The 16563-nt window shown below is 35.4% G+C and overlaps 1 protein-coding gene and 1 pseudogene across 1 annotated transcript; both read right to left on the bottom strand.

Annotated features, from left to right (window-relative positions):
* Positions 1 to 10594: 10594 nt before the first annotated feature.
* Positions 10595 to 11324, bottom strand: LOC110745053 (Low-density receptor-like protein). Its single transcript, XM_021945121.2, has 2 exons — positions 11101 to 11324; positions 10595 to 11006 (listed from the first exon to the last, which is right to left on the bottom strand). Exons 1-2 carry the CDS (start codon positions 11246 to 11248, stop codon positions 10864 to 10866), a joined length of 291 nt encoding a protein of 96 aa, XP_021800813.1. The 5' UTR covers positions 11249 to 11324; the 3' UTR covers positions 10595 to 10863.
* A 623-nt stretch (positions 11325 to 11947) lies between these two features.
* On the bottom strand, positions 11948 to 13266 carry LOC148297333 (F-box only protein 7-like; annotated as a pseudogene).
* Between the last annotated feature and the right edge of the window lie 3297 nt (positions 13267 to 16563).

Raw genomic sequence — 16563 nt, 5'->3', positions numbered from 1 at the left:
AGTCCCGTCCTTCGGTTTTGAGTGATACCACACAAAATAAATATGGTATTTTCCCATTTTTTAGTTAATAAATTTTAGTATATACAAGTTGTAAGAGACAACATGAGCGTAGACAATGGAGGTCCAATCGGAATTTTTTTTCTCTTCTCTTTTCTTTACATTTGATGACTCGACTCTCTTTTGGGAGGGACCCTTGACATTGATAAGCCACCTCTCTCTATATATGCAGTACATTGCTGCCTCTCTCTCTCTCTCTCTCTCTCTCTCAAGCTAATAGTTGCATGCACCCAAGTGAAAAAGGAATATCACACCAAAAATGCTCATCATGACACTTTGACTCAAATTTCTTTATCGGAAAAAAATAATAATAATTAAAAAAGCATTGAACTCTTACTTAACATACCATGGATTATTCTCAAAACACCCTTGAAAATTTCTTATTAAAACATTTCTTTAAAAATCAGTTATTTTATTTCCTCAAGGAATAAAACGAAAAACCAACCACATCGCCGGCCTCCAAAGAAGAGGCGAGTCTGCTTGCTCTTATAAATTTTAATTCTGATAAATTTAGAAAGAAAAAAAAAATTGTAAGACGTGTATTTCATGGTTATGTATTTTGTCTAGAACCTCACATATATGTCAATACACATGTTTGACCCAAAAAAAAAAAAACAAATTCAATACACATGTTTGAGACTATATCTTAATTAATAAAATCTAAAATGTAAGTATAATTAAGGGCCCCAGGAGCTTTGTTGCAGACATAGATATTCACCAACAGTACATCGCCAACAATGGGATCTATAGAGATATCAGTGATCCAAAAATAGCAGACAAAAATTTTTTTACAACAAAAAAAAACAAAAATCCCAACAGCAGTTAGTTTCTTAAGACATATCTGAGAATCAATTATATATGAAAGTGACATAGATTGTCGAATTGGTTCTTTTTCGTTTTTCTAAACCTGTATTAGGAAGGCTTTTGGGTTTAATGACCTAGACCGGAGGTAATTTATGAATTTACCTAGATTAGAGGTAATTTAAAGGGCTGCAGTTGTATAATATTGCTTAACAACTTTAGTTTCTAAGTTGAATACTGCTAAAATATGAGAACTATGAAAGGACATTTGTTTGTGGGAATTTTCTGTGTATTCTTTCCTTTGTAGGAGGTCATGTTTATAATACCACGTAACTTCAGTTTACACAGAAAACCCCTTAGAACACTACTCTCTCCCTCAAGCTCACTTTTCTCTCTCACCCTCTGTTGAAAACCTTGATGCCTCTATGAACACTTTCACTTAATTTTACCCTTTTTGTTTCTAGACTTACTAAACTCCAACTCTCAGCTCCTAACTTGAGCTGATTGCTCTCACTCTTCCTTGGACTCACAGCTTTCTCTATTTGCTTGTCCTAATTGTATTCTCTAAACTTCCTACTAAAATAAACAAGTAGGAAGCTTCCTTTCAGCTGCTACCTCCCTTGCTAGCCACCCTCATCTATGCCTTGGGATAAGAAGTCTTCACACCAGCCACCCTTGTCTTGTGCTAAGAAGTCTTCTCACCAACCACCTTCATTAATGTCCTTGAGATGGAAAGCCTCCACATTAATGCCTTGACTGCTACAACACACCAGTTGCATATGCTCAATGCATTTGGATGTCCAGCTGCCCCATAAGTGCTATCCCAGCCCTCCCAGTAGATTGCCAACCTCCTTAGAACTCATAAATGACTTAGGTGGTCCTTGCAACTAGACCGGTTTGTCTAATTTTGGAGGCGCTGGACCATTTTGTCTTTGTGCCCTCATATTTGTCCTTATATGGTAAAGCCCCAAAACTATATATAAACATTTAAATAATAATAATAATAATAAAAGAATGTCATCCTACATTGCACAAAAGTCAAAGGACTTCGATCAATAACAAAAAAAATACGTGGATTGCACCCAACTTCTCTTTTTGTTTTTAAACTTAACCTAAATTTTATATTTTCTTTTTTAGGGAATGACGTTTTGCTCTCCCGACCGACATTTAAACAAATTTACCTTGCGTAATAATTTTAATTGACAAATACTAAAAATAATACTAAAGTCATAATGGCACTGCTATGGGTTCACTAGTGCATGCTAGCATATGTAAAGATGTGTTGTTAGCCTCTCTATTTAGGATAAAAACTTGTCTAAACCTGTTACACTCCTCTCTTCTCTTTATATGATAGAGGAGACAAGGTAGTGTCATTGGGATAAGTGAGACAATACCTCTACTTGTATTGAGAGGCTAATATCTAATTAACAAATAATGATAATTAGAAATAATTAGTAGTGGAGCCACATGTATGTCTAAGGGAGAAATTCACATTGTTTTTATTATTATTATTTTTTTTTTATCAAATAGAAACTTCATTAGATAAACTTCAATGGTACAATCAAAGATATCAACAAGACATCTAAAATACAAATTCTAAGAGGGCAACAAACTAACATGCTAAAAGCAAAACTAATGCAGACAAAAGCCGCACTAAAACTACTAGCCCACATCACCACAATTAGTCATAAGCCCAAACAAAGCCCACAAACCTAACATAACCAAAACCCTAAATCAACCCATGACCTTAAACAAATCCTACCACCACCACCTGAAGAAGCGCCGTCGCGGCCACACCCACCACTGCATCCGTAATAGATTTGAGAAAATATGATTTCCAGCGATCTACTTGCGCATAAGAACTAATAAATAAACGAAAACAACAACTTTGCCAAAGAACAATTGGGTGATTTGCAACAACCTCCGTCAAACACAATGCATAAACAAATTTAAAGAATATGAGCGGTGTTAGGGAGTGAGTTTTGGGAGTAGGATTTGATTAAGAACATAGACTAAAAGGGGTGATGGGAAACTTTAATCTAACCATGGCTTAGAAGAAACCACCACAAGATGCTTTTTATTCAAAACGCCACAGTGGACTTATTCACTAACCTAAAAGGAAAAGACTAGAAGAGAGGAGGGGGAGGAGGGGCAGTGACGCTTCTTTCTCCTCCCCCCCTCTATGGAATTTTCCTTTGAGACTCGCAGAGGGAGAGAGCCGCTAGGGTTTGGGGCACTTCACATTGTTCTTAATGCTTTGAGAAATGTATGAGTTAAAGAGTAGTGAAATTATAACCGACTTTAAATGTACCTAGAGATGAATATGATGGGAAAGGAAATGTATCAATATTGTAGAGAAATGAATCCAAATAAACCGAAACTATATAAGAATTCATATAAAAACACTACTCGGTTGAGCTAATCTTGATCGTTAATGTATTATGAATTTCATACGCATTAACAATCAAAATTTACTTATACGCTTGTTTGGCAACTGGCTTAGCACTGCTTATCCATATAAATACGTATTTTTTTGGGTCAGAATACAGATAGGTACCGTATGTTGTTCCAAGCACCCAATGATCCGAATCTTTTATGAGAATCCAATACCATGATGAAAGTTCAATTTGTCCCCTTCTTTTTTTGTTCACATGAAAGTTCAATTAGTCATAGATGAACAGTTGCTGGACTTTTTCGCGAATGCCCAAAAAGCTTCGAAACCGTCCAATGGTATGTGGCCACGTGTATGACACGCAGTTCCACTTTGATTTGAACCGATTGATTTGTCATATGTGGGTCCCTTTTCTATATATATATATAATACACCTCACCACCAGTCAGCAGTCACCATGTTTTATTCAAATTTCTATAATTGGCAAGACTCAAACCCGAAGCATCCAGCGAAAGCCATTAATATCCCTTCTTTTTCAGCTTTGGCGGTTGGGGGATCAATAATTTTTGGTTCTTTCACACTTTCCATTCTATCTTCTTTTCTTTTTGGTCGGTCTCTTAATTAATTAATACTTAATCTAATAGTAAAAATATTAGTATCTTCAAAGGAGATGTCAACTATCAAATATTAAATTTGAATTTAATGACTTATGCGCTAATTTGATATATAATAGAGTTTTACATTCCACCCGATATGTCAAATTAAAATATAATTTTTCTATTTAAACTCGACACTTTTCTTTGTTCATCCAAATACTTAAATCATTAAGCTTTTAAATTTTATTAGTATAAAAAGACAAAATTAACCCTAATACATCTATACACACAGCCCACCACTCTTCATATTAAGTTTTAGAAAAACACAAACTCCTCTACAACTTATTATAAGATTACTCTTCTCTTTCACATTAGCATTCATACAGTTCATCCTATGCTTGAAGCATTAATAAGTCACTGAAAAGATCAATAACCCGACATCAAATCCATTGGGTAAAGGCTAAAAAGGTAATAGTACATATATGCTTACCAAGTAAAGTGATCTTCACAGCAAATATAACCTGATATGATTGAAAGCCCAATGCCTTTCCTGCAACACAAGTGCATATTTAATTTATTGGACACTGACGGATCATTTTATTTATAAGAAAATGATAAGAAATATATGCATCACAATCTCTTAGGATCATTTTGTTGATCATTTTATGTGTGTAATCCATTTCATCTTCTCACTCAAGACTCATTTCTTTATTTTGTTTTGTTTAGTTTACAGAAATTCTATCACTAGATTTCAGTGGGTTAAGATCTTAAAGATCATATGAGGTATGACCCCCACAAACATAGCGGGGTGTGGGGTTGATGAATTTTTTTATTATTTTTTCTGTTGGGTGTGTATTTAGGTGTAGTTTGAAAAGATAGTGGAGTTTTATTAGAAATTGTGAAAATTTGAATCAGAAGTTGGGGTGAACTTAGAAAATGGGGTGAACAAAAAGAAGCGGAGTTTAAATAGAAAAACTCATTAAAATATCATTTATTAGTTTACTACAATATAGGCATATTAATTAAAATAATAAAATAACATCACGAGGTGAAACAGTCAAAAGTAACTGCAAGAGAGAGAAATGTTATTCCACGTAGACTGTAGTATTTAACATTTCAGTTGAAGTGAGTCTCAACTATTTTTTCTATATGCTAAAGGTGCCATGTTGGATTTAAAATCTCCCTTAAAGATGGTCTTAATTTTTATATCAAACAACAATATTCATTAAAAAAAATCTAACATGAGTATCGCTAATAATAAACATGAGGTTTTTTATTATATCAATCAACGATAAAATTAACATGAGTATCGTTAGTAATAAACCTAAGGATCGTTAGTTGGGGACGAGAATTAAACCAAATGAACACGAAATGAATCAAGTCCAACCAAATTGGGAACACTATTTTCCCTCAATTCTTAATGAGTGGTTGGCTTTCCTCTTAGAAAAAGAAAAAGATAAAGAAAAGAGTGGTTGGCTAATTGTAATTAAATTGGTCAATTACGTAGAGTAGACTAATATTAAGGTCTTTTACGTGTTCATCCATCATCATATCAAAACTTAGTACATTGACAATTGTGTCACATTGTCAATGCAATAAGAAATTGTAACCAAAAGAAAATAAATAAATAAATGATACATAATAATAAACAAAACATGCATATGATTGAGAGGGACGCTAATATACTAAACTCACACACACTATACGGATACTAAGTACCAAACCGAGAACCCCACCACATATATCTCGCATGTCTCTCACATTTATATATTAATCTTGAATGTTCTCCAACTTCATACCACCTCCTATTTGATGAGAGAAACCCCACCACGTTAAGATCCTATTTTTTCAGCCATTCAATGCGCATGAACTTTTATAGTTGAGGGATAGCCCGCATTGCCATTACTTGTTTTTCTAATTGGTGGCCATCGAATTAAAAGTTGAATTAATTAATTCATTATATATATGTATAGGATAAGTTGATGGAATGAATATATTGACTATTGAGGGATAATAATTATGGGCTAACCAAAAAGTGATTAGAAGATTTAAGAAGCACTCTATATGTTCCTATATATATAAAAAAACACTATATGTATCAAACTTTACCCGCATTTGGGCTCCAGCATTTAGACTCCGTGTATAGTACCTTTTATGAAAATGCGTGTGTTAAGTCGTTGGATTAGTTGAGCGGCTTAAATTTACCGAAATACGGATGAATGTACAAAACCTAAATGTAGGAGCATAAAAAATTAATGATAATTATTTGAGAACATTTCTAAGAAAGATTTATCATTTCTTTTCTTTTTTTTAATTATTTTTTTTTTATACAAGCGCTATTCTACTTAATATAATCTAAACTACAGAGAGGGGAATTCGAACTCAAGTGCATAGTGGGGAGCAACTTGACTAAGTCCAAGTCTCCCATATTTCCCATTTCTAGATACATATACTATTTGAAAAATAATAAAGAAAAAGGTATGTTTGCAGTAAAGATGCTTTACTTTACAAATATATAAATAGTTAATTTTGGTCAAATTAATTAAAGCTCATGTTTTCCTTGGTAATAGGGTGTTCGTTTGGACACGTACATGAAAATCCGAAGGACAAGATTAGATCGATCACCTTGAATTTTGTTGTTATGTTCCTTGTATACTTCAAAAAATCCTGTCTATTCATTGTGTGAATGTGATTCTGAATAAGGCCACCCAGCAGCAAGCCATTTTCAAACATTCAGAAATATTCTGATTAGAATTAACTTGTAACTAGAGGACAAGGAAAACCAGGCCAACTGTGATTGTTTAAGAACCAAGTAAGGAACAAATTAGAAGACAAATTACTTGTGTTACACAAGCAATTAAGTTAAAGTTGCAAGGGCCAACCTTTGTTGCCTAAATGAAGCTAAACCTAAAGTTCATTATGATCAGTGATGACTGCCTAAGTATGGTCCCGTGCAATAAAAATCATTGCGTATAAACTAAGACGAGAGTAGAACGAGATAATGGTCTAAAATGTGATTACGATTCCGCTTGTATTATTTCAACTGGTCGTATTGTGACATATTTGTGCAATCTCCTTAACAGATGCGAGACTCGCTTATGTCAATCTCAATAAATATATATCATGTGTCTATTAGAGAATGTGTAAATGATTTTATTATAGTTAAATGAAACTAATAATTAACATGGATTAAGCTTTGACCTATATATCTAGCTAACGTGTAATATTTAACATATTCTTTTGAGCATGCGGAGAAGAACCGACTCATGCTTTAAAGGTCTATTAGTCTAAGTGATCCTATTCTTCTATCCCAATTGTAATATTCATATATTCCTTGCGGGGTGGTAGGTAGGGTGCATGGTGTTTGAGCGATTTTGGACAAATTAATACATGGATATCGTACTCCTTGGCCCAACCACAATTAAAATTTAAATGTGGTAGGAAGCATGAGTTAATCAAAGTGTAAACCTTTCGTCACTGAGATATTAAGCGAGTCATCTCCTTAAATTATGATGGAACCTTTGAATAAAAATCTCACGTGTAAATGTAGGTTAGGTTAGTTGGTCAGAGCAATGAGCCCCCTTGCATTCAAGTTCGAATTATTCTTTCAGTAAATTAGATTAATTTAAAGTAATTAGTTAAGTTGGCGATAATATCATTGTAAGATGAGCATCAAATCTCTTTGACTCCCAACAAGTGGTATCAATTTTTTATTTTTTAGAAACCCAACAAGTGGGCATCATACAAGATGGTTATGATTGCAAAATTAAAAGTCATCTTAGTAGGGAACAAGCACAATATGCGACTCAAAGTTGGAGTTGACTTTAAATTATTATCCATCTCATTCAGAGACTTACTCGATAGGGTATGTGGTGATTATTATTAATTACAATGTCCTAAGGTGGTGCAGATTGCTTTGGTGCTTGAAAATAATGGAAAGATCAAGCGATGAGATTGGTAGAAATTGTGAATCAAATTCAACTCCAACAATAAGATCAATAACATTAAGTGGGAGATTTCTTTAAGTTAAAACCTAGCTAGGTCAACTCAATAGTGAAGTTAGGGCTTTGGGAGGGTCATAATCACTTATATAGGGAAGCACGTAGGAGGTGCTTCTCCATAAAATCATCAAAAACCACTCATAAAGTGATTGTATGGAGAAGGAAGTGATTATTGACCTATTTAGAATCACTTCCAAACGAGCCCTCAATGAATATTATTGCAATAAGTAGCGTTCCCAATACAATAAAGCTAATGACTTTTCAAGAGTAGCTTAATTAAAGTAAGAATGACTTTTGGACAAAGTACATGCACTTAATAAAGAAACAGCAACACTAGCATTTCAAAACCTAGTGTTTATATTATATTGTAAAATCTTATAACATTACAAAACCTAGCCAATCCAGTTCTAGTCTTCTAGTTCTAGATGATCAGAATTTAACTCATTGCGTTGTAGAAAACACAAAAGATCCCATCAAGGAAGGAACACTTGCGGCTGGAAATGATGGTTTTCATCTGCAAGGGACGACCCATGAGTTTATAGAATTCAGAATTCAAAGCTGACTTATCTAACTTGGAAATCTATGCAAAGGAAAAATCTGACGTTAAAGAATCAAAGTGTTCAAAAGTCAATGCATGGGTTTCTTTATTTCTCCATCATCATGCATTTTCATACATTGTGTTTTCACTCTTTTTATATAAACCAGAAAAATCAAGTTTGAAGAAAACAAGTGTAAGTATGTGAATGGTCTTGCGTATTGTTAAAGGGAAGATGTTGACAAGTGTATGCACAAAATCTTGCTCTAGAGAAAAATCAAGTTTGAAGAAAACAAGTGTATGCATGTGAATGGTATTGCGTATTGTTAAGCGAAGATGTTGACCTTGATGCACAAAATCTTGCTCTAGAGAAATGTCAAAAAACTAAGATCTACGATGTTGGAGAGAGTATCTTGGAAAATATTGTGAAATTATTGGACATCTATAATTTATGCATCGTGCAAATTCCCAAGGTAAGTCTCTCTTGTTACTAAAAAATACAAACAATTTTCTTTATTGTATTTTTTTTCTACTTAAGCTTGTTACTTAAGTCCCATCTAAAAAATACAAATAATTTGTCGAATACCAAACGTTAAATTTAAATTTAATGATTTATGTGCCAATTTGACATTTTACATAAGGGAGAAACATTATTATTCCACGTGGGCCTTAATATTTCAGTTAGAGTGATTCTCGGCTATTTTTTCTACATAATAAAAATGCCACGCTAAATTTGACATCCCCTTTAAAGATGCTCTTAGGTTTCATAGGATTTTGTTCAATATGTAATCAGTGAAGAAAAGAGGAAGAAAAAAAAGTGTTGTTACTTGGATAATTTGATGGGTAGCTAGAAAACGAAGGTTATTAACAAGCTTTGGCAGTCCAACTAAGTCATAAAGACCCAAAATGAGTGAAAAAGAACATACAAATCTGATTAAACAATCAAAATGGCAAGCCCAAGTCCCATAACTCGTAATCTCTTATGGCCCATTTTTATTTGTCCTTTCACCACCTCATGCCATACCTACTATGTCATGGGAGGTGACCCACACTGTTCACAGTAGAGGTGAAATTTTTGTGTGTAACACATCATCACAAAGTGTTACTAATTCACGCATCATAATACGGATGGACGACAAAATTGATATATCATGGACTTTTTCTAGCCCGACACAGAAAAATTACTCTAGTTGAGTACGAACTCTCAGAAAAATGGCTCTCACTTCACTTCAAGCTTTGAAAGGAGAGTAATAATCATATATTCGGCAGTTGAATGACCTACTTTAAGCCTAAAGAAATTTAAGGCAATAGGTAGGTAATAGTAACCCATACAGATAGAAACAGCTAAATGATATCAATATTTAGACTGGTAAGTTCTCACTGGTTTCTCCTGTTTCTTCAGAACCAATCTGCTTACAGAAAATCTTGCAAAAAAAACGGCTTCCAAGTTCTAACACTCAGATATCTGCATTTGCACCGCCTTCACACTTTCCCTCTCGGCTTTCCGCATGCACCCACATGCATCCACATGAAGGAAAGAACACTTGGAGGACTTCTCCAATGCCTTATAGCAGCCTAAAGAAGAACACTCACAGATCTAGATCTTCCTGGTAAACTTTGGTGAGATGTATACATATACATACATAATGCTTGTTTAGGACCAAATCGCTTAATTTAGGAAATCATATCACAACCCCTAAACAAATTAGGAACCCAAATATTCCTATAGAATCCTAATTACAGTATACTATTAGTTTCCAACAGTTTCGATCTCCCACTCATTATTAAACACAAAATTCATGCTTAACTATTGGATCAAAATCCAACAAAAAATATAGAAATCCGGATTAGTACTTTGATTTTGTGAGTAAGTATCATCTGTTGGATCATAATCCAATAGTTGGTGAGCATGGATGACCCTCACATGACTATATGAAGAAAAGAAAATAACAAAAAGAAATGAAAATCCGCTGATTCTTCCTTACATAACTTGCAGAATGGAAACTATATTTTGATGAACAGCCATAGTTAGAACTTTAAACTTTGTATTCTAATCCAAAACATTCATGAATGGCATGTACAATCAATCAAGCCAGAGCATCTAAATTATCAAATTCATCCCTTTTTCGGGTTCGCATATAAACTACAGATTTGAAAGCGTACCAAAAATCAAAACCAAAGGCAATCACTAATCCAATGCATCAAATCAAACTAAATCAAATCAAAACTCAGTACAACTCTATTAATATATTTCCAGAAAGGGTTACATTATCCGGCATTCATAGCAGGTTGTACAAATTTTTCTTTCTACAAGTAGTAATTTCCAGGAGGAAGTATTTCAGTTCTTTGGAAATATATTAATCTAAGATAATTAGCCACTTCATTCGAAAAGACTAGATCTGAACAACAAACCCATTTGGCCACCATTAACATTCCCACACAGAAAAGCACATAACAGAAATCGGAACGGTAAAAGAACTTTCATGAAACCTGGTGGAGCAATAGCCTCCGGGTCGTGGCCCACCCGACATTCTTCGCGACCCGATCTACGCGGGACCCCGAATCCGATTCGTCGTGGTACCAACCCACCGATTTCTGAGCTTCCAGAACGATCTTCGACAAACCTGAACCCCATTTCAAAACCCAGAGCAAAAAATTCATACCCAGAAAACGAAAAATCAAAAATCAAAGCGGAAAAAGGAAAGTGAATGTATGTACCTTGTTGAACGGTCTGTTTGTTTTCGCGGATCTCGTGGATGGTGGCTGAGATTTTCCAGTAGAGAGGTCGACCGACGTAGAAGAGGACCAGAAGAACCAGAGCTATGATGAGTATGCGGAAGGTGATCCTTGCTGCGGACGACGCCATTGTCGTTTGCTTGGCAAGTTCTTTGCTTGCTTGGTTTGTTTGTTTCTTTGGTTTTGTTATGTCAGTTGGGCTTTGGCTTTGGTGGGTAAATTAAATAAGATTTTATTTGTTTGTTTGGTGTGTGAGTTTTGGGGGTTCCGAGGATAGTAAAGACTAGGACAAGGTTAAAGTTATTCCGGATTTGGATTGTTATCTGTCGTTTTATGCTAATTTGCCAAGTCATTACAAGATTTCATTTCATGGAAGATTAAAAGTAAGAAATTTCAGTTTTAAGGAATATGAAATCCTTTTTGGATAATAGACTAGAACTTCCAAAGACTTATTATCAAAAATTATATTTTTTCATAAGCCTACTGTTACATGTTAAACAGAAACAAAAATAAAGTTTAATCCTAACATGCCAATATCATCATCAAAATCACAAGAAATTATTGGATACTCCTCATACGAGTATGCAAAGTAAATCGAGTTTTCTTCCAATCCTGGCAATTCTTGAGTGGATAATGACACGAGAAACAGAACTCATACAATGTATATCCGGGTTGAGGAGTTTTCTTTCAAATTTATCCACTCAGGAATTGCCACGATAAGTAGGCATATAATAACTTTCAGAGACTTATTATTAGAAGTTATAAGTATCATAAGCCTACTTGTTACATGTCAAATAGAAAAAAAAAAAACTAAAGTTTGATACCAACATCACCAGGGAGTAGGAAGAATCCAAAGGGCTGGTGCATACCTAGCGTTCGCATGAGCTGCAGTTGTATAATATTGCTTAACACGTTTAGTTTCTAAGCTGAATACTCCTCGAACATGAATATCATTAAAAGAACTACATGAATACTCCTGATATGAGTCTGCGAAGTAAATCGAGTTTTCTTCCAATTCTGGCAATTTGGCCGTGGATAACGACATTGCCGATCCATTACTGTCCACAAATAAAGCACAATCACGCAAAGATTCCACCTTCTCCCACTTTTTGGCAGCAATGTTTAACTTGTAGACATAGAAGAGCTCCGCTCCTCTGCAATGTTGCCCTAAGAACTCCATCTCCACAAGCAAAACCTCACCCATTGACTCCAGCAACCATTTTGTATCACTCGTCATGCAGCTAAGAACATTCCGATCAATATCAATGGAAGCTCGAAATCTCAGGATCTTGGCGGGATGGTTATTATAGGTGTCCCCAAAGTCCCAAACTTCAATTGAGTGGTCTAAGGACAGTGCAAATAAATAATGGCCATTGTTGAGGAGTTGGATATCAGAATAGCCGCCAAAATGATTATGTGAATCCTCTAAGTCAGTCCATGCCCCCGCAGCAGCGTTTTCTTCGCCTCTGCCGTGCTGATAGAATGTTAGCCTTGCCGATCGGGATGTGGCATCGTGAATTACCACGACAAAGTTGTTGTTGCGAGAGGGGTCCGAGGAAAGCACAACTTTTCTGATTGAAGACACACCCTGGCGCAAGGGAGGAACCGTCTTGCTTTTTCTTGATATTGGATTGAAAAGACGAATTCCACGGATTTCGTGGAATAACATTGACCCCACCACCTCCAGCATCACCAGCCACCCATGTGATGAATTACACACCAGCCATCCGTCATGTGATGAACCCGGAAAGGAATCTACGTCGACAGGAAAGCCTTGAGACGCTTTCCAGTCCATCTTGTAATCCTTATTCTCTGCCAGGCTGAAGAAGCATATCACCGTCGCTAGGGGGCTTGGACCACCTACCATGTAATTTGAGGGTGGGGAGCATAAGCCATGGACATTGAGGAGTCAACGCGGCAGTAGAGGTATACCATCTTGCAGCGCGGTTCCAAGAAGAACAGACAGCTTCAAAGCGAAGGATGTCCATGAAATTTGAAGCGAGCTTTTTCACGATCAACCCTAACAGCTCAGGTGGGAGCTCATCAGCCCACTTATGCATAGCAGCGCTTCTATTCTCACCCACTTGTCCTATTTTCCCACCCATTTTATCTTTAAAATTTTAAAGGCAAATTTATCCTATTGTAAAATGACTTTTAAAGAACTTAACTCTAAGTTAACAGTGTTAAGTCAAGAAAATAAAAGTAAAAATAAAAACAGAAAATTAGAATAAATGAATAAAAAAAGCCCAGCAAACAACCCTCAGACTACCCACCCAACCCCGTGACAACCAAACCAACCTCCCCTCCTTACCTCACTGGCAGCTACATCATCAATTGCCATCTAAACCAAATGAGTTGCTCTTGTAAGATTCCCAGTTGTCCTCCTCTCTATTTTTTTTTTTTTTTTTTATAAATCTAAATTAGCGAAAAAGGGCCATGAAGTTTCTGATATTGATGAAGACTACGATGAGCGACTTTGGCAGGCAATGCAGTCGAAGTGTCGTCTCAGATCTGGGCCAATTGATGTAATATTTCTCGTGGGTTTATTTATTCGTGGGTTGATTGAAACGGAGAGAGGAGAAGAATGTTAGATTGGGGTTTGAAGGTGTTGTTCAATACAACTGAAATAATGGTGAAAGAGACACGAGGAGGAGGATGGAGGAGGGGAGGCTTGGCCCGAGGTGGTAGGTATGGGTGGTTCTTGTTTTGATGGAGTGTGCGGTGGGTGGTTGCTGAAACCTTTTTTTTTTTTTAATTTTTTTTTTTTTCGGACTCAATCAATAGTATTAAGTTAGGGTTAAAAATGTTAAGTGAATGGAAGGGTATTTTAGGAATAATGGTGGGTGTAAAGATAGGATTGTGGTTTTTCAAATTTTCATGGCGGGTGGGAAAATAAGACAGGTGGGTGGAAATAGCAGCACTCTTTTTTATGCTCAACCGTTTACACAATGACACGCGTGAGATCATAAGTGATTGTAGCTAGAGTCCCTCACTTTGTATTACTCCACGTTTCCTTTACATGTATTTATATATATTTATAGGCGTCGCTTACAATATAAATCCCATTTGAATTAGGATATACTATAAATTTTGGGTGTTCTTAAACGAATACCAAACTATTTTTTGAATTACTAATTTACTCTAATATAAAAAGACCAAAAGGTATTTATTCCAAGAAGAACAGACTGGCTTCAAAGCTTCGAAGCTAAACATTTGATTTTATTTAATGAATACATGAGTAAAATCCCTTGAAATCAAATAGGAGTGAGTCGCATGCTGAACATATCAATGCAACTTTACACACTATTTGTTTTTATTGTGAATAACAATAACATTACTGTTGTAAAAGTCTTGATGAGTGGAGCCCACGCATTTGGAAATAATGAAGAATATAAAGATGATGTTGGAGGAAGATTTTGGAGATCGACTGCACACTCACGGGAAGCCAAGAAACTTTCCCTATAAGTGGACGTCCTCCCTTCATTGTAAAAATAAGAAAGAGATAGATAGAAGAGATAGAAAGAGAGATACAGAGAAAGACTGAAAATATCAGAAGAATATTTCTATCACTATTTGAATTCTCTAAATTCTATCCTCAATCTCTTTAGTTTTATAACACGTTATCAGCACGAATATCTCTAAAAATACCAGCTGAATTCTCTGATAAATCGCATCTGCTTCAATACCTTTCTTTCTCAAATTTCTAGCAATCAACCTTTCAACTGTAGCAGAGAGTAAAGCCCTCTCTAAAACATGTCTACAAACATATTGTTCATAGACTGACCTCAACCAAAGGTCATGGAGCTCAAGGAAGCTTTGGATGCCGATATCCATGAAAGGATCCTGAAAGCAGCGAAGCAGTTGGGATCAGGAAAACACTGGTTTTCTGCCAAAGGAAGCGCCGCTACGATGAGACCCAAACTAAACTCGATGGTTCATGCATGAATATCAGCTCTCGTCTTCTCAAAGAAAGAGAAAGCCTCAAAGACCATCAGATATTATTCCTCAACCCTCCAACAGCAAGAGGACTCAGACTCAAAGATTAATGGAGATAAGAAAGCAACTGGGAGCATGGAAAACCATATCCTTATCAATCGCTTGTTATTTGCTTTTAGTTACTTTATACATTATATTATTATATAATTAGTTTTGGTGGGAGATTTAATAGTTTATATATTGACTACAGCATGGACAACCAGCTTTGGGTACTGAGATTATTGGCACCTTTTGTTTTGTTCTCGTCCACACAGCTTGTGCAGGTTCATGTTCATCCACTTTATAATTATCACTTAAAGGAGCAGACAAACGTGAAGGCAGACTAGCACTATATATTAATATAATAATATTATATCTTTTCCTATTTCCTCTAGCTTTAAGAGGAATTCCACCGAAAGAAAAAAAGGGGGAGGCAATTCAAGTTGACAACATATATATTATTTAATTGTGGTGTTGACAAGAATCCACAAATAATTGCTGTTACTTTATCCATATATATAGTATGGACAGTTTCACTTCCTATATTTTTAAGTGGTGGTTTTTAATCCCGCATTTACTTTATTTACTGTATGGTGTAGGTTCATTACCCATACAATATATTTACTGTATGGTGTAGGTTTATTGCCCATACAACAGTATTTATTTAAAAGTGTGGCGCGGGTTTATCGTCCACACAACTGCCTTTACTTTTATTTAAAAGTATGGAGTAGAATTAGTGCCCATACAAGCACATTTATTTTACCGCACATTTACTTTATTATTTAAAGTATGGTGCGGAATTAACGTCCATACAGCAAGCAATTTAATTTATGAATTTACTTTACCGCACATTTACATTTATTTAAAGTATGGTGCGGGTTTATCGTCCATATCAGCAATTTATTTACCAGTAATTTATTTACAAGCTATTTATTTTATGAATTAATTGTGTGATATGATGAGTTTTTACAGAATACAGAGATCAGGACCAGAAGTTCTTTGATCCTCATCATCCAACTACATCAGGACTTGAAAGATCCTTGATGATGATAATGATATGAGAGCTGGCAGTCTCTCCGGTACTGTATTTGTAAATAAGAGATCGGATCTGAAGATCCTTGATCCTTGACATGTAAATATGGACTTGGAGTTCCTTGATAATGTAACAGTACCGTATTGGTTAATAGTGCCGTACACATGAATAGTAATTGTACTGGCAAATGTACTGTACGCATGAATAGATACGTATTCATGACCTGATGAATAGTACCATATACATGAATAGTGACGTATGCATAAATATTAACCATTTTGGGTAAACCGTCACTATATACAAAAGGGAACCTGCAATTCCTTAAACTCATGGATGAGTAATTAAATGAGATGCCAGGAGATCCTCATGGACAATTATGTAAAAGACTAAAGTCCTGAAATATGTACAGGAATTTATAAAAATGTCCATACCATGAG

The sequence above is a fragment of the Prunus avium genome, chromosome 1 (genome assembly GCF_965620075.1).
Source record: "Prunus avium chromosome 1, drPruAviu1.hap1.1, whole genome shotgun sequence".
In the NCBI taxonomy this organism is placed as follows: Eukaryota; Viridiplantae; Streptophyta; class Magnoliopsida; order Rosales; family Rosaceae; genus Prunus; species Prunus avium.
This window is presented reverse-complemented; position numbering and strand designations above follow the sequence as displayed.